The 19,690-nt window shown below is 34.6% G+C and overlaps 1 protein-coding gene across 3 annotated transcripts in view; it reads right to left on the bottom strand.

Annotated features, from left to right (window-relative positions):
* Positions 1 to 19,690, bottom strand: part of GABRB2 (gamma-aminobutyric acid type A receptor beta2 subunit) — a 257,751-nt gene that overhangs the window by 23,636 nt on the left and 214,425 nt on the right. For 2 of the 3 annotated variants that reach the window (XM_003268612.4, XM_030825577.1), the window contains exons 8-10: positions 18,124 to 18,276; positions 14,570 to 14,814; positions 10,053 to 10,166 (exon numbers count right to left, since the gene is read on the bottom strand). In XM_003268612.4, coding sequence (XP_003268660.1) covers positions 10,053 to 10,166; positions 14,570 to 14,814; positions 18,124 to 18,276 — 512 coding nt within the window. The remainder of the gene's footprint in view (positions 1 to 10,052; positions 10,167 to 14,569; positions 14,815 to 18,123; positions 18,277 to 19,690) is intronic. The other variant, XM_030825581.1, reaches the window with a different exon arrangement.

Here is a 19,690-nt window from a genome sequence, read left to right as displayed (position 1 = left end):
TTCATTCATTCTTTCTTTCTTTTTTGACATAGAGTCTCTGTCGCCCAGGCTGGAGTGCAGTGGTGCAATCTTGGCTCAGTGAAAACTACCTCCATCTCCCAGGTTGAAGCGATTCTCCTGCCTCAGCCTCCTGAGTAGCTGGGATTACAGGTGCCTGCCATTACGCTTGGCTAATTTTTGTACTTTTAGCAGAGACAGGGTTTCACCATGTTGTCCAGGCTAGTCTTGAACTCCTAACTTCAGGTGATCCACCTGCCTCGGCCTCCCAAACTGCTGAGATTACAAGTGTGAGCCCTTTCATTCTTACTTGACAGCAATAATCATTAGAAATCACTAGAAACGTTTAATGTGATATTTACATGGGGTCGTAATTATCTTGTGTTATTCCAGTTAAAGGCTATATAAATTGGAAAAAGTAGGAATTTTATTTGTGTGTGATTTGTATGTGTGTGGCAGGTGAGTGTGTGTGTGTGCATGGCAGAGAAAGAAAACAACAACGTAATGAAAAGATCATACTGGCAAGTCAGGCGAGAATATGCACACACACACTCACACACTTATGTATTTTAAAAGTGATATATACTAGTTGTAACAATTACTTAATGAGTACAGTGTATGTTATTTGGGTGATGGATAACCCAAAAGCCCTGGCTCGACCATTATTAAATTTATGCACGTAGCAAAATTGCATCTGTGCCCCATAAATTTATACAAATGAAACAAAAACAAAAACAAACACTTTAGAAAGATATAAACAGAAAAGCAGAAGTGCCCCTACCATCCCATCCCACTCTCCAAATGTAACCACTGGGGAAAAAGTTCTAAAATAAGTAAATGATGCTTGTGTTACTCGTTTTACTTCTGGAAAAATATAAAGCTGATCATTCTTGCACTAAAAATAACTCATCGTTCAAGATGCATTAAATGCAGAACATGAAACAATAAATTAGCTATTTTAAAAGTCTCAGAAAAATTTACAAGACGATATGCTTAACCTAGCATTCCAAGAGGAATTTAGCTATTCCAGAAAACATACAGAGTACAACAGAAAAAGTACATGGACAATTTAAAAATTAAAAGCTTGTCATAGCATGAATGAGAGCTTGGGGAAAAATATCTGAAATACACATATTAATAAATGTTAATATTTTATTATACCTAGAACTCTTGAAACTGAAAACAAAAAAGCCCTTAATAAAAATGGGTAAGAATAAGAATAGGCAATTCACAGGGAAGCCAATTCAAACTGCATATGAATGTATGAAAAAATGCTCAATATTTTAAGAAATATGATAAATACAAGTTAAAATGACAAGATTATACCCATTATAAACTGCAAAGAACAATAAACAATCAGTGCTGCTGAAGGGAAAGTGAGAAAGAGGGTCTTATAGATGCATAAATCGTTATTATATATATATATATGAAAACTGTTGCAAAGTACTGCTGGTGTTTTTTTCTCAGGAAGATTGGGATTCAGAGAGTTTTACTTTCTTATATTTTTAACTATTATGTAAATGAAAATAACCATGTGCTTTAAAAATGTAATTAGAAAGAAAAAAATATGGTCACTGTAAAAGGAAAAGATTTATCTGATAAGATTGGTAAGAGAGAGAAAATATATATAGAAAATAAATATTTTTGCAAGGCTAAGAATACTATCATTCTTTTACAGACTCTGAATTTTCTGCCATGTTTTATCTAATCCATGTTTATTAAAACATTTATACATGATTTTTTGCCTTTTATGTATTTCTTCCTATTTTTAGAAAAATATTTCAATCTTTGACTTGTCTAAAATTTAATTTGGAGAAAGGGGTAGGTTAGATATATGGTATTATATTTAAATGCTCCCAAATCATTGCTCAGTGTTTATTGAATAATTCACAGATTTCCAATGACATGAAATTATACTTTTATTAAGAACTTAAATTTGTTAGGCTCTAAGTTAATTTGTTTCCTTTACATAGAGAACATTGGGCCGGTGCTATATTGCATTCACTGCTGTGATTTTATCAGTCACTTAAACTTCTAGTACAAAAATTCTTCTCTAAAATTTTTCACTTTCTGGATTCCTCCCATACATACTTTTCTTTCAAATAAACTTTAGAGTTATTGGGTCAAATTTCTAAAATAAACCACCAAAGAAATAAAATCAAAAATAAAACCCACTCGTTTCCAATGACATTACACAAAGCTCATAGAATACTTTAGAAAAAACTGATCTCTTATAAATTTTACCTTTAAAAAATACTTTAAAAAAACACAAAGTTTTCTTTTATTAAAATCTTATTACTGCGAAAAGGACTCTTTTCTTCCCTTCCATCATATTTTTGTTATTGTTTATATATTCTCTATATAGGAAAAAAGCTGTGAGAACTTCCCAAACTTCTCATATTGTTTCTAAGTCTTTCCCAGTTCATTCCCTTAAATTTTGTTTGAATAAATTGTTGTTGTTCTTGTTTAAGAGTAAAATTATTTCTTATCCTTTTCCAATATTCCTTACTTTCCCTAATGTAATTTTATTAGCTGTTTTTTTTTTTAAATAAACAATAGTGGTGATGGTGGGCATCCATTTCTTGTTCTAGCCTGAACAGTTCCATCCTAAGCCAAGAGGCGAGAGTCAGAGTTTTTCATAAGACAGGTAGATAAAGAGAAATAAAGAGAGAGACCTAGGCAAAGAAGCATTCTTCACTTTCTAATTTCCTAAGAGATTTTAAATTTATAACCAAGAATGAATATTAAATTTTTGTTAATTTTTGTTAATGTCCTTTTCAGTATCTATGGAAACGGTATAATATAAAAATATATATATTTTATATATTTATTTTTTATATATATATAAAGTTTTTCACCCTTTCAACTCATCTATATGGAAAATATTATTACCCTTATAATTTGAAATAGCACTCTGTGGTTATGATGTAGTTTGCTTTCTGTATTTTCTGTATTTCAGTTGAAAAGTTAATTTCAAAAAATTTTCCCCACTAATGTTCACCAGTGTAGTGGGTCCATTGTTTCCTTCACATACTTCTGTTTTTGAAATACAGTTTGGTACCTTATTTATGTTATGTGACCATCTAAATCATTTGGAAGTTTTTCCTTCTCTTTGCTATTATTTACAAGAGTTTAAACACTACTAGAGGTATTTGAATTTTCATGTCTGATAGAATTCATTGTTGAAATCTTAGGGGCTAGATGCTCTTTTTGAGTGGGAGTTATATTTTTCTGTCAATTTTGTTAAGTTCATCTTAGTTAATTGGTCTGTTTTTTCTTTTCTATTTCATCTAGGCTAATTTTTTTCTAACTCATATTTTCTAAGGATGTCATGAATTATATATTCACATTTTCTAAGATCTTTGCATAGTTTTCTTTTAATTTCCCCTTAATGTTTAATTATTATGCTTTTAAAAATTACTGCCTTGGTATATTCATATTGTCTTCCTCTTTGTTTCCTTAATGGCCTTTTCCTTTATCGATTATGTCTTTATTTTACTTGTGGGTTATTTTATTCTGATTTTCTAATTTGTTAATTTATAATTGATCTTGATTATTCCTTCTGCTTTATTTAGGTATTTTGTTGCTGAACTTTTTCTAACTTCTTAAATTGTATGTTTAATTCAGTTTTTAAAATTACTTGCCAGAAAGATGTTTTAAGCTATGGCCATCTCACTGTTAACTAATTTAACCACACAACTGAGGATTAATTATGTAGTATTTAAAATTAATATTATTTTCTAAATGTTCTTCAATTTAATTTTTATTGTATCTTTGACACGTGACTTGTACATAAAAGAGTTTATATAAATAGTAAAATTTATAATTACACCACTTAACATTTCTGTCATCTCCTCCTTTGATTTCCTATCACTTCAATTTATTTGGGTGCTATTTTGATTTGAATTATATGAATTTATAATGATTATATCTTTATTTGGGATAGTAATTATGATTATTAAAACTATCTCTTGGTTGTGATACTTTTATTTTAAGTTCATCTTTATGTGGCAATAATGATCAATTCTCAGCTTTCTTCAGATTTGTAATTGCCTCATTTCTTTTTTTCCCATGACTTTATTTAGAACATTTTCTAATAACTTTAAAAATATCTCTATTAAAAAGCATTTTGTTGGGTTGGTTGCTAGATTCAATCTGAGAATCTTATTCTTTCCATAGATGAGTTGATATATGCTCTACACAGAGAAACTTGGCCTTAATTTTGTCATCTGAATTTATGCTCTAAATTAGCTTTCCAGTCATTCTTATCTCTATTTCTGACATCAAGATTTAGCTACATCATCTGTATCTTTCTTCGTTTCCTTCAGGTTACGAAGGGTTTTTGTAAGATTTATTATCAGTTTTTACATCTTCTACTATAATGGTTCTCAGGCTGGCATGCTGTAGTGTAAACCACAAAAACCTGGGGCATAGAAAAATGTAGATTACTAAGCTTTCCCCACTAAAGATTTTGATCTATACTGTCTCAGGTAGAATCTACTTTTAAGCAGATGTCCCAAGTGACTCTCATGTTGGCAATCTATGATAGATCCCTTGAGAAACACTGTCATAATGGTGATCTATGTTATCTATGCTAATTTTATTATTTAACTTCTGGATTCATAAACTCTAAAAACAGTAAATGCTAAGTTCTTGTCACAAATTAGCAAACAAACATCTTCTCTCTCCTCAAAAATACCACTGCATAATTTTAATTTACATTATAAGATTATTTTCCTGTTTCACTGTTTTACACATATTTAGTGTCTAGCTTTTTAAAACATTTCAATTGTGTTTTATTTGGAAACCTTAACTACTGGGCATGAATAGCTTTAGTTCTACATGTTATCTTTAGTTCTAAATGCCAGCACACCGGTCTTTCCTGTTCCAAAGTTCCTAACTTTGACTACTTTTTACCGGAGGCTAGATTGTTATATTACAATATTCTTTCCCACAAATAAGGACTCATGGATGCTATTCCTTAATACCTTGCAAATTGAGGATAAAGTATCTTTCATTTGTCATTATGTGTCAATAGTAATAACTTAGGTTTTACTTTCTCCCTCTCAGAAACTTATAAGAAATTTTCCATTGTCTAACAATATTTAACATTGCTGTGGAGTATATTGAAACCTAACTTTTTTTTCTCCCTTGTATGTCATTCACTTTTTCTTACTGGAAGTTTAGTAATTTCAGAGGAATATAATAAGTAGTTAAATAGCCTGTATAATTTTTAACCTTGGAACCCATTACATCCTTTTAAACTTGTTATACATACCGGTAAATAAATAAATTAATGTGATTATTAATTAATTTCAAATGGTGCTAATAGGTACAGCAAAACTTTTCCAGGGAACAACCTGGTAATTAGTGGGATTAATTACTTTCATTACATATATGTACAAATACAGAATATACAGCATAGTAGTTAAGTATGTAGCTTCTGTAGTCATATTTTCTGTTCAACCACTGCTTAGTTATCTAACATTAAGAAAGTTAATCATGTTCTCCGGGTCTTAGCTCACTACTCATAAGAATATAATGATAACAATATGGGGTAACAATAAAGACTGATGTAATATATGTAAATTGTCTAAGCACATAGTAGGTATTCAAGAAAGGTTTATTATGTTATTATCATTATTATTTTAAGATAGAGTCTCCCTCTTTCACCCAGGCTGGAGAGCAATGGTGCAATCTTGGCCCACTGCAACCTCCACCTTCAAGGCTCAAACAATTCTCCTGTCTCTGCCTCCCTTGTAGCTGGTACTACAGGCATGTGCCACCATACCCAGATAATTTTTGTACTTTTTCTAGAGACGGTATTTTACTATGTTGCCCAGGCTGGTCTTGAGCTCCTGGGATCAAGTGATCTGCCTGCCTCAGTCTCCCAAAGTGCTGGGATCACAGGTGTGAATCACTGTGCCCGGTGAAGAAGTGTTTATTATTATCAGCATTTTTATAATAAGATTCTGACATCAGACTTAAATATTTTTTTCTATTCCATTTTTTCCATTCTTTACTAACATTAAGGTTCTGCACGGTTAATCCACAGTACCTGTTCTGTATATTTATTATGCTTCCTCTAAGAGATTTTTATCTATACAACTTTTTCCTCTGCATTTGGCATGATTTACTACAGCCTGCCTTGATTTTTTGGCCAAATTGATTATCTTTCTTACTGTTTTAGATTGATTTGTTAGTTTCTATAAGGATTGCTTTGCCTTCATTTTTCCTCTTTTAATCTCTTCTTGTTTATTATTTTATTTTTGATTTTTGATTTCACATATTCTTTCAATTTTGGTGAGAAAATACGTTGTTACAGGAAGTTTTAATTTATCTTGAAATATACTTTTTAAGTACTTTTAAATACATTTTTAGTATCTTGAAATATACTTTTTTTTTTTTTTTCGAGACACAGCCTTGCTCTGTCTTCCAGGCTGGAGTGCAGTGATGCGATCTCAGCTCACTGCAACCTCCACCCCCTGGGTTCAAGCATTCTCCTGCCTCAGCCTCCCTAGTAGCTGGGATTATAGGCACCCGCCACCACACCCAGCTAATTTTTTGTATTTTTAGCAGAGACAGGGTTTCACCATGTTGGCCAGGCTGGTCTAGAACTCCTGACCTCAAGTGATCCACCCGCTTCAGCCTCCCAAAGTGCTGGGATTACAGGCGTGAGCCACCGTGCCCAGCCAAAATACACTTTTTTTTTTTAAATATAAGAGTCATGGCCGGGTGCGGTGGCTCACGCCTGTAATCCCAGCACTTTGGGAGGCCGAGGCGGGCGGATCACGAGGTCAGGAGATCGAGACCATCCTGGCTAATACCATGAAACCCCGTCTCTACTAAAAATATGAAAAATTAGCTGGGCATGGTGGCGGGCGCCTGTAGTCCCAGCTACTCGGGAGGCTGAGGCAGGAGAATGGCGTGAACCCGGGAGGTAGAGCTTGCAGTGAGCCGAGATCGTGCCACTGCACTCTGGCCTGGGCGAAAGAGCAAGACTCCGTCTCAAAAAAAAAAAAAAAAATGTATATATAAGAGTCATTATCTGTCTTTGCAGGTTGAGGTCTTCTCCTTGCCTTCCCCATGTGGTAGTTTTCTCGCATAGCTGTCACGCTGTTTCTTTGTTCAGATGCTTCATCTTGCTGGAGACATTGCTACTGGGTTTTCCCATATGTTCACTTATAATTTAGGTAGATTTCTTTCGATTCTGCTTGCACTAATAACTGGACCTGCTTATGCATCTCTGCATCTTTGCAGAGCCTCAGTTTGAGCTGGGTGTTGATAGTTTTTATTTTATTTTTCTATTGCCATTTTATTATTGATGGCTTTTGGAAAGAGAGGATAGAGACTACACACGGGTTTTTGGATTCTTCTCTCTCTCGTCTTCTCCAGCACTTATCACAATTGGACCAAATTAAACATGTTTTCTGTTTCTTCCTCATTTGTGGGAGTGCAAGGTAATTGTGTGCGTATACACTGTGTGTATGTGTTTGTATGTATGTGTGTGTACTACCACACTCTCAGATGGCTATTAGGTATGTAAACTATCATAGAACCTTTCTAGTGAACAACCTAACAATATATATCACCACTTTAGAGTCATATAACTTTGAACCTAGCAAATCCATTTTAAGAAATATATCAGGAACAATGATGTGTAAACCTGTCAGCAATGTGATGTTTATTTTATAGTTGTTTATAATGGAAAATCACTTAGAAACAATGCAAACATCAAACAATAGGTGCTCATTGAATATATGTTAAATAAATTATGGCACACATATTCAATTACATATCTTATAGCAATTAGAAATGGTGTATACTTACACCAAAAGACATGAAAGGGCAAGTAGGAAATAACTGTATACAGAAGAGTAGAATATGATTTTTATATAAAATATGTCATTAAATGTGAATAAAAGGCATGGTTGATAATGATTATGTCTGTGTGGGAGTGTGCAGGTGATTTTCACTATCTTTTGTGTAATTTTAGGAATGACCATGAATTTGTTTTGTAATCAGAAAAAAAGTTATACAACTAAATAAAATCTGAGAAAGATACACAATCCCTGCCACCATCTCCAGAATAATTACAACTACTATTTGAATGTCCTTTGCCTGGTACTACACAAGGCCGTTAGTATAATTATCTCACTTATTCTTCTCAGCAGTTCTACAAGACAGAAATTAGTATTTTTAGTTTTCAGTTGAGGAATTAAAGCTTGGAAAGGTTAAACATGTCTAATGTCACACAGCTTATAAATGACAATGCTTGAATATGAACCCAGTTCATATAACTATAAAATCCACTAATCTTCCCAGTACCTTTTGCAATTGTGACATATATCTTGATGCTCTTACAGGTTGCAAGTTTCCTAGAAAGCTCGTTATTTGAATTTTCAAATACTAGACCTTATTTCATAGTGTGAACTTAAAAGAGGACTCAAAGGACAGCATAAAGACATACTCAACATAGAAAAGTATAAAAACAAAAGACGTTAGACTTCATATTTCAATGTATAAAATTCATTTTTCATTGAACATTTTTGTTAATATGATACTTTATGAGATAGAGGAAGAGGTCTTAACAAATTAGTGTTCAAATCATGGGATAAGAGAGTATTAACTCTTCCAAACCATCAACTGCACAATTTAATATACCAATGAGCAAATTTTCAAAAATATCCTCATCATTTGAGGATATCCTGAATTTTCATGTGGTTTTACTCAGTCTTTACAATAATCATGTAATGTGTTTGATTTTGGTTTTCAGAAATACAGCCTTCTTCAATCATTTTCATCATAAATCCAACTTTCATACATGTTTTCTTCTACATAATTAACAATTGACCCAGAATAATGCCCAATCAAATCAGTCTACTTTAATTTCAACAAGCGTAACTAAAGTTAAAAAATAAGGACAGCAGCAACAACATAAATGAGATAGTCTGAGAGCACAGACATAGTAGGTGATGGAATGTTTAGGGGATTGGAACAAAAAAGAGTGATTAACAAAATTTCAAACATCTCTTCGATAATTTAATTATTACTATTTACTAGACTTTGTTACTATATAACACAAGTAATGAAGTCAAAAAGTGACAAAATACCAGCACAAAGGAGCAATTCAGTAGCTTATCCATTCTGTCCCCAGCCCAATGGCAACAACATGATGTATTGAAGATTCTGGAGTCGAAGCCACAAAATTAAGGGATAGCCTGATACTTAGAAAATATAACAATGGAAGCACTTCTGGCATCAAGTCCTCATAGAAAAGATTCACAAATATCCAATATCATTTGCTAAACACTGGAGATGAACAAGTAGTAGATGATAGGGTGGAATGGTGACAATTATCATTTTCCTCCTCCAATTTGGAGGGCAATATGAATGACAACTTGCCAATTAAGATCACCAACACATGAGGATTCAGAAACTATGAGTCAAAAACAGGCTTTCTTTAGAGTTCATTTAAGTCAAGAGTTTTGGTAAACAACAATGTCAATTATTGGCTTTTATCTATCATTATAATAATGATGAGCCTGCCAATACAATACCTATCTGTAAAATAAGTAACAAGAAATCAACAAGGACTTGATGCAAGCATAACATTCTTAGACACAAGTTAGTAATGTAGACAAATTTCTGAATCCTCAGCCAACCAACAAAAGAAATGTTTAATTCACCTATTCAATCCAAAGAGTCAGAAAAAAGCAAACACAACAACAAAACTAAGAAATAATGACACTCTTGTCCTCTCAGTACAAATGAAAAGGATTCTCAAAATACGATCCATTTAATTTCTTTCCCTAACACAACAATAATTCCTGAGCGAAACACTGAAGCTTAGGTTCACCAAAACTATACTGAGAAAGCAAACCTAGGAAAGTCCCAGTAAGGTCTCCTGAAAAAGTTTTAACTTATCCCCAAGTCTCTGTGGATACATGTTCATAGGTTATCTGCAAAGACCCCACACATTTTTTAAGGGAACAGCTAAACAAATTGGCCCCAACAGAAATACAAATAAATGGATTAAAAACTGGCTATCTAACCGTATACAGAGAGAAATCGTAATTGGTAGTCCGTCTAGTTGGGGAGAGGTTTCCAGTAGGGTCCCACAAGGATCGATATTGGGTCCCATTTTGTTTAATATCTTTATAAAAAATCTGGAAGACAAAGTAGAGAATGTGCTAATTAAGTCGATTGATGCTACTAGATTAGGCCTGATGGTTAAAGTAAATTGGATATAGATAAATGCTACTGGCCTTTAGAAATCCTTTAGACAAAGGCTAACAGAATGGGAATTTGAGTAAGTTTTTAAAAAATGTTTCGTTTTAAAAGCATCAAATTCCAAGCAGTAGAAATAAATTGATTGAAAATATCTTAATGGCTTTACATTAGAAAAGATTACACACAATGGATAAAGACAACACAGAGTCACAGCACCCATGAATGCAGAATAAAGAACACCCTTAAATGGAGATCTCTGTGGTGCAGCTTTAGTTAGAAAACTGTTGGCTGCAGGTGCATTTGATATGTGCAAGTACCATGGTGGTAAAAAGGCAAGAATAACTTGATTCTCAAATATGCATGTTCTTAGTATTTGGCAGAAAAATAAACAAGGAAACAATATAAAGCTTAAAAGAAAAGTAAGGGGAGTTGAAACTTGAAGCTATAGGCAAGAACAGTGGGTGAAATCAATCAAAAGCAAATTCCATTAGGAGACACACACACACACACACACACACACACACACACACACACACACACACAAACTAGAAGAATGCAAGGGAAAATTGGAAAGACTCTCCTAGCATTAGAATAAAGATCATGTTTAAACTACTCAAAAGGACACTTGGGAAAAATATTCCATAGACCTCATGTTGGTTTAAAGTTTATTTTTAAAATCTTAGTACTTTACTACTTAACTTATCACATGAAGACAACGGTGAAAGTGACACTTGCTTATAAACTTTCATGTGCAGGTAGCTGGGATTTTTCAGGTGAAATCAACTGAGTTGGAATACTAAACTAACATGGAATTAGCTTTTCAGTTTTTGTTTGTTTTTTATGTTTTTTTTTTTTTAATTTGCCAGAACACTTGTATGTACACTGGAGAAGGACAGAAAAATCCAGATCATAACTTTTAAAAGCTTGCTATGTGACCTTGGCTATTTCACCTCCTTTAGGCACATAGGCTTTTACATCAGTGAAATGACAGGACAGGAATTATTTTAAGAGCTGCAAATTCACTTATTAAAACAAAAACTTAAGAAAAGCTAATACAAAAAAGAGGCTGAAAAAAACGCGGTAGCGTCTGCTGAATCAACACTGGGCTCCCACCTGGGCAGGCTTCCCGTTTTCAACCCTCCCTGACCTCAGGACAGAGCACAGTTCAAAATCACTTTAGATAATCTGACACACTCCTTCCATCTTTAGGAAATCACCAAAGGAAGGTGAAAAATTTAATCCTACTCCTGATTTTCCCAGAGCAGCCAACAATGCTTAGCTGATTATAAGTGCTTGATCTTGGAAAAAAAATAACTATAGAATTACAGTTGAAAAGAAGGGACATTCTTGATAAGAAATGGAGTGATATTATTCATGATGCTGGCACAAAAGACAGCACCGCATAATCAGGAGCAATATGGACCTCCTCTAACCTTTCATGCCGGGTGAACAAAGAAACAGTGGGAGTCTGGAAAGTTTGATGGTCAGCGTTTTGTTTTAATCTAATCAAAATGGGTTGTAGGTTTTCTGCTATAAGAAATAATAAAGTTTGATGCAGTTGATTTGCTATAGATTTTACAGCTAATACCCTTTGAAAAATGATTTTCTTCATTTGACTTTAAAACTTCTAACATAAAACATTCCTGTCTAAACAATACACTGCTTTAGGGATGCTACTGCATTCCACATGGTAGAGCATGTAGAAAACACACGCTAGCATCACCAATAAGTATGGGGACTGCAAATTTTATTTTAAAAAGTGATAATGCCTACCACTTATTATATTTTAATATTTTATTAATATTTATCACTTACTGAGTGCTTACCATGTATTGAGGACTATATTACCCTATTTCCACATTATCACAATTATGTTCATGAATAACTTTACAAGAGAGGAATTAACCCTGTTTCACAGATGAGAAAACTAAAGGGCCAGAGAGGCTAAATTTTTTGTCTACTGTCACACAGTTGTTAAATGGGAAGGTAAATACTGAACTTGAAAGACTCTAAAATATTTGTTCAGAACCATTGTTCTAAATCATGACTTATGATGTCTTGATTCTTACACATGCTGCTCAAAGAAAATGGAGAAACAACTTTGCTAAAGAATATTTAGACGACAAGGATATTATTTTTTCAGTACCTCAGTTTCTCATGTTTGAAAACATGAAGTTACCGGGAAGCTATCCTGAGCACTTCCAAATGTGTAGCAGCAACCTGGGCCTCCACATACTAGATACCAGTAGGAAACCTCATCCCTTAGTTTTTACAATGAAAGATGTCTCCAGACAATGCCTAATGTCCTCTGGGAGAAGAAAATGCCTCTGTTTTGAGAACCATTGAAAAATACTAAATAATCTCTGGTATCTTTTTTGTTCTCTCATTATTCCATCACTTGAACTGTAGGGTCTACCTTCAGCCAAGAGGATAGGCTTTTCACCGCTATGGGGTAACTGCCTAGTGAACTTTTCTCTATTTCCATTTTAGAACTATCTGAAGCTCTGCAGGTTCAGTTTGTATAAAACCTCCTCTCTCTAGGTCTTAACTTTATCATTTAAATGCAAATTGGTACAAAAAATAGGGTAGATGAAAGTGAAGAGATCAGATGTTATCTTATTAAGTCAGCCTTGCATTATGCAATTGATTTAGACTCATTTTGAAGTCCTATGAGATAGCATTATTTGTTTGTTTGTTTATTTATTTATTTATTCTCTTTTCGTCTCTAAGACTACTATGTCAGGAAAATCAGAAAATAGATTTAGAAAATACTCTTTCATTTGACAGCCTGCGAGAACCATAATGGTAAATTGGAATCTATTGGCAGATTCCAATAAGTAAAACCTTGGGTGTGCGAAAGAATTTGACAATTTCCTAGACCCTTATGGTTTTTTGGTTTCCAAGGGCCATACTTAAAATTTGCATTGTTGCAAATATCATCTTCTAAGCAAGAAGTGCCTTGGATTAGAGAAGAGTCTAAAACCAAATATTAGACCTATGGATATGTGAAAAACATTACTGAGTTAGAAGCTTCCATATGGTTTGCTCCAAATACAACTCAATGGCAGAGATTATTTATGCTTTGCTATCCTTGGAATTAATTTGAAGTTAGAAATACCAAAACATCAAGGAAATTATCAGCTTTTGTTATAATTAATAATTCCAAATGGTTTAAGAGGATTGATTAATGTTTTCCTAGTCCCATTATGATGAACTAATTTATTGGTCCAATATTAGACACTACTTTATAAACAGTATTTAGGGCAGATATGAAAATAAGACTTTTCTTTGGCTATTGCTAAAGGTCTAAATGTGGCCTCTGGGAAAATACATATACAAGTATTATGTTAGTGCAGAAAGTGCTATAACAGGAAGCCAGGTGAAGTTTAATATTGAGAGTAAAGAGAGCTGGCTCTTCTGGGACTACCATCAAAAACCTTAAAGTGGTGATTCTCAAATTTGGATGCAGATTAGAATAACCTGGGGAACTTTTAAAAATTATGTTGCCCATGCTTTCTCCAAGAAAATCAAATCAGATTTCCCGGGGAAGGGAACAAGGCTTCAGTATTTTTTTTAATCTGTGCAGGTCATTCCATTGGCACCCATGATTGAAAACTACTGACTTAACAAATAAACAGGGTTTATAGTTTTGTGGGAATTCTTTGACCATGTCTGACTTAAGCAAGATGGTGGCCTCATATAGTCAAATGCTGCAATGATAAGTGGTATATGTGCAAGGCATTTTCATTTAAGGAGAAAATTATTTGTCTTTTCCCCCTTACTCTTACATTCTTCTGATTGCTTCAAAGAAAAAGTCTCAGTTTGTTGCTTGGTAGGTCTGTAACACATCTCTATACTTGCTTATCTTTCCTTTAAGTCAAAGAGAATGCAGATTTCAGGGCCAGAGACTTCATCTACTATAAACTAGAACTTAATGATACAGTTTTTTAAATTTGTTACTTATATATTTGTAAAGCTATTGTCCAGCAAGTAATACTGACTGAAGCAACATTAAATTTCCTTTTTAAATAAATTAGGTGAATAAATTTAAAGAATGCATAAATAATTTAGTTACTATACTCATATGTGAGAAAGCATCATAAAGGTCTTCTCATGTTTGGGCACTCCTGTTGTTAATGGAAAGGGCATCCCAATCTTGTGTCATGAGTTTGTTCCCTAATTGTGCTTCCATCATTAATTGTTTGTGTGCTTTGGGGAAAATTACCCATTCTCTTCCCTGGGCTTGGTTTCCTCATTTGCTCAACAAGGTCATCAACCTATATTGCTAGCATTCTTCCGTGAGTTTAAGAAGCAAGGAGGGCTTGCCCTCTGCATTTACCTTGTTGACATCCAGGCGCATCTTCTCATTGTTGGCACTGGCAGCCTTCTCAGCTGCTTTCTTTTGGCGTTGGGGCCCCCTCCCAAAGAAGATGTAGTTGACTAGGGCATATTCCAGAAGCGCCATGAAAACGAAGACAAAGCACCCCATCAGGTACATGTCAATGGCTTTCACATAGGGAATTTTAGGGAGAGTTTCCCGGAGGTGGGTGTTGATTGTGGTCATTGTGAGGACAGTTGTGATTCCTGAAAAAAAATGAGAGAGTTAGAGTAATAATATTCCTATCTCTTTTCTTCTTTCATAATAGCTGGAAAGGTGATCTATATTCATTTTCTTATTCATATATGCCACAATCTATTTATTGGGCCCTTATTATTGCATGCCAGCCCTAGGATAGGGTATGGAGATAGGTACAAATTAACTTACAGTGATCACTGAATGTTTTGATCCCTTCTTTTAATTAAATTTTTGTATTTATAGTTATATATCTAGTGCAGGGTTAAAATGTGAATTAAATGCTATAATGGGCACATGTGTAAGGTAAGAGTTCAGAATATGGAGAGGACTCTAGGTCAACTTTCTGATGTGGCAGGGATGAGGTTAGGAAAGAGAGACTTTTGAGCTGATTTCTGAGGAATGAGTGAAAGTCACCCAGGAAACCCAGAACTGGGAGTCAAAAGTCATGTTTGACTTATTGGGACTGCTGGTGGAGAGAGCTTTTATATCAAGGTTGGATTTGGGGGAGAGTACACAGCCTATTACTATGATCTTGGGAAAATCATTGTGGGTACATTGCAGGACAGGATGGGAAGAATCATGAGAAGAGTGGAGGTTAAGGGCCATGCAGAGAGCCTAATGGGGAAGTTTGAACTTAAAATTAAAGGCAATGTGGAGCAGGGGCCAGCTTCAAGCCAGGGGGCAATTTGCATTTAGAACAATCACTGTGGTGACAGTGTGGAGGATGGGGAGAAGCAGGCATGGCAGGAGTAAAGAATGCCAGTTAAGAGGTTTTCAGAGTAATCCAACTGAATGATGGAAGTGAAGTCAATTAAAATAACAGCAAGGGTACTGAAATTAAAGAATACATTATACAGGCAATATCAATAAATGATTATAAATATTTGGGAATTAGAAGTGGAGGGTAACAGAGAAGCAGGAATCATAGCCCTCATGTATGTGGATCAGACAGTCAGGCACATAACGCCCAGATAAATAACACAGATGCATTCTAGGACTCCTTATAGAAAATGTGACACTGGGTCAGGCTGTAATTGTTCGTCCTGTTGAGTTGGTATCTCTGACAGTGGGAAGTAGTTTTCCTCTAAGCTGTAATCGGAAGGTAAATGCACTGAAAGTCCATAGTCCTGAGTATGATAAAGTCCAGCTTTGTAGCAAAATAGTGATGTGAAAATAGACAAAGCTCAGAGGTCAAGATCACACAGATGGAAAGTTGTAGAGTTGCCATTGGAATGAGAATCTTTCTGACTCAGGAATCCAGGCCCTTAAACACTATCCAATAACACATCCTGAAAGTTAAATTTCATTCCTATGATTTTGGGGGGATTGGGGGGACACAGTTTTCTGATTTAATGTTATCTCACTAGTAGTAATAATGTCATAGTTTTTATTTTGTTTTTATACTCCACCAAGAAACAGCTACAGAAAAAATAAATCTGAGCATTTGATTCTGAGCACGCCCATAAAACCTTGGTCTTGCTTTAGATACAGGTATCTTACATTTCTCATGTCCTCTTTATAGCTGTCATTTTGAGACATTTTCCAGTTTCAATTTTCTCTCCATCATTTCAACTACGGATGATCCTGTATCACATGTATATGATAAAACTGACATTGCTGATTTTACTATTTATCTAAATCTCATTTTAAAGTATTTCTGAACCTAGTAATAAATTGCTCACATAAAGACATTTAAAAAATGTCTTCTAAAAAGTTAATAAATTATTTATTGTTCTGTAATAGATACAAAAAAGACATGTTTCAACTTTGGAAAAATGGGATATTTGCAAATTTTATTCATTCTTTCATTCAGCAAATGTTTACTGAGCACCATTCCCCATGCAAGACACTGCAGATATAAAACTAGATACGGACCTTTCCTCCATGGATCTTTCATTGCTGAAGGGGAAAAGGACATCACACAACTAAGAAAACATAAGTTATAACTGTGGTTAGTCTACACACAGGGGAGGTCTATGGTACTGCAAGTGTATATATCACAGGTGCGTGACTCAGCCTGAGAGGTCATTCCTTCTCCTTCCTCCCATCCTTGAGCCACATAATTTAATCTTAACCCAGTAGCCGAAGTGATCCCTTTAAAACAGAAATCAAATCATGCCACATTTATGCTTAGTCAATGGCTATTTCATTCAAAATAAAAGCAAAGCCTTTGTCGTGGCCTACCATCCCTTTGTAATAGCCCTTTTGTGATCTTTTAGGCCTCTTTCCCTAACATTATCTTTGCTACTTCCCCTGAACTCACTTGGCCTCATTAGCCTCCTGCTGACACTGTTGGTTTGTTCCTACCAAGGGCCTTTGCAGTCATCTGGAATATTATCACCCAGCTATCCACATTGCTCTTAATCTTCAAGTCTTAGTTCCAATGACAACTTCTGAGTGAAGTCGGCCCTAATTATTCTAAACTGAACTTCTAGCAAACCCATGCCCCCTTGCTTTATATCCCTCTATAGATTTACCACATTGTATAATTTATGTGGTTATTAAATTTATTGTATATCTTTTACTGCTAGGTATAACTCAGAAGACTATCTCCAGTGCTTAGTACAATTAGCTTATATTAGGTATTTAACAATTACTTGTTGAATAATAAATGAGTGGCTCTTCTAAGAAAGTAATGATTTAATTGAGATCTAATGGTAAAAGTGAACAATTCCACATTTTAAAGGGAATAGTCAGAATCCACAATAATCAAGATCGTGTAAAAGGCTATAAATTTACTTTATCTTAAGTTAATAACAAAAATGTTCATGAAATGTAATTTATTCTCCTCTTGTGTTTGTTAGAAAAAAAAGCATAAGATGAGAGATGCCACAGATTACTTCTCAATATTCTTACTTTGTTGTCTCCTGCCTTAGTCATGCTACTCTGAAATGTTAATAAGACTTTAGAATTCTTTCTGCTTATCCATTTGCTACACACAACATCTTCTTGTCTTTCATGCAGAAAAAAATGTAGAAGGGAGGTCTTCTTAGGTAAAGAAGCACAGATACAAATTGAACAATTATGCAAGCAATACTACATGAAATATGTTTCAATAAAAATGTCAAACTGACGGGACTAATCTCATTATCAACAGCTATATGGTTAACTAATACTGACATGAAAGAGCTTTACTTCATGTTTAATTGATTTAATGCTGAATCAGATCACCCAAAGTCTCATAGCTAAACTCTTGCAGTGTGAGAGGTTCAGTTGTGTCATGCCCCACAAATTTCAGGATAAGGAAAATGCGTGCATGCAAACACAGAAATGTACACACAGAGTCAAAATCCACAAGCAGTAATAAAATGGCCTACCTAATGCCACCCTTGCAGCTGAAGCATCGTAATTAATCCAGAAGGAGACCCAGGAGAGGATGGTAATCAGGATAGAAGGCATGTACGTTTGCAGGATAAAGTAGCCAATGTTTCTCTTAAGCTTAAAGCTGAGGGATAACCTGGGATAGGAACCTAGAAAGGCAATTTTAGAACATTATCATTATCAATCAATATTTATAGGATACTTTTCTTTAAAGTCCATAAACAGTACATCTTCTCTCAATTCAGTTTTAGCTCTTGGTGAAAGACACTTTCTTCTGCAAAAGCAGTCTGAGAGCCCTGAGTTTCTAATTACCAGGAGTTACTCAGTGTGGAATGTATCCTATACTCACCAGTAATTAAAAGAATTCCAGCTCTTCCCTACTCAGCCTCATAGAGTGAATCAAACATACCCCTCCTCTGTAATTGTTAGGACAATTTGGGACAGTCCTCTTTTTCATTCTTTCAATTGTTCCTTAGTAAGTTCATCCTGTAAGTTTAATCTTATGTGAGAGTGAGGCTGCATGTTCTGGTCATAGTAAAAGAAGACTCTTCTCAAGCCACAGATTGCAGTTTTAGTCTGTGATCAGTGGTGATGTTTCAGGGAATGCAGGTTTTTGTAGGTTTTCATGTATATGCATTCTTTTCTTTTTTAATAGTTTCATTGCTTCCATTGGAGTTCTAAAAGTATACCTTACCAACCAAAAGGTGGAGACTCATTGCTTTTGAGCAATATTTGTGGGAGATACAACTAAAGAATCAGCTTCCTAAATCTGGGTTCCTTGATTGTGATGACCTGGGCAATTACCCTTTAATAAAACAAGACAAATAACAGAGCACATTCTTAGCTTATAGGAAGTTCACATGATAAGTAGCCGGGAGAGGATATTCTCATTGTTTGGAAGAAAGCCTTGTTTAGTGTTTGGAGGGCTAGGCTAAGTGTCTGAATACGATAGTAAGAATATTCTAAGTGGGAACTCATTTCCATAGATTTTTAGGAATTCAGCGGACCTCAAACTTAGGAAAAGTTTCTGTTTGTTGTTGTTGTTTTAAAGTTAAAGGCATTGTATTTTTATCAAGTCACACAGCTTTTGCCTGAAGTGGTTTGTAGGCACAAAAAGTATCTGACTTCTTAGCAGAAGGGCCATTACAGTATTAGTTATTTCTGTGCCTGTGGGGTTTATTTCAATAAGAAAAATATAAAGAAGGATACCCCTGTGGGTTTAATATTTTTTGCCTAAATGAGTGTCTAGCAAATGATTGCTTTCCTCAGCTTTATTGCTACAAAAACGCAAAAATTTTGCTGATGAAATCAAGTATGACCATATAAAATCTCCATGCTGGAAGGGTGAAGATGGCAAAGGCCTCAGGATAATCTTAACACCTGAAACAGCTTTTAGCTCACACAGGAGGTAAAACTGTGTGAAGAAATTCTTATCCTTTGAATAAAATGTGAATTCCTCCCATTGTCTTTGGAGAATTTCATGTGATCAGACTTGAATGAACTGCAACTTGGCTCTCCCAATGATTCAAGGAATTATGGTCAATTCTGTGAGATGCATAATGT

This window comes from Nomascus leucogenys, chromosome 2, assembly GCF_006542625.1.
Source record: "Nomascus leucogenys isolate Asia chromosome 2, Asia_NLE_v1, whole genome shotgun sequence".
Classification (NCBI taxonomy): domain Eukaryota; kingdom Metazoa; phylum Chordata; class Mammalia; order Primates; family Hylobatidae; genus Nomascus; species Nomascus leucogenys.
Note: the sequence above shows the minus strand (reverse complement) of the source record. Positions and strands in the feature narration are given on the sequence as shown.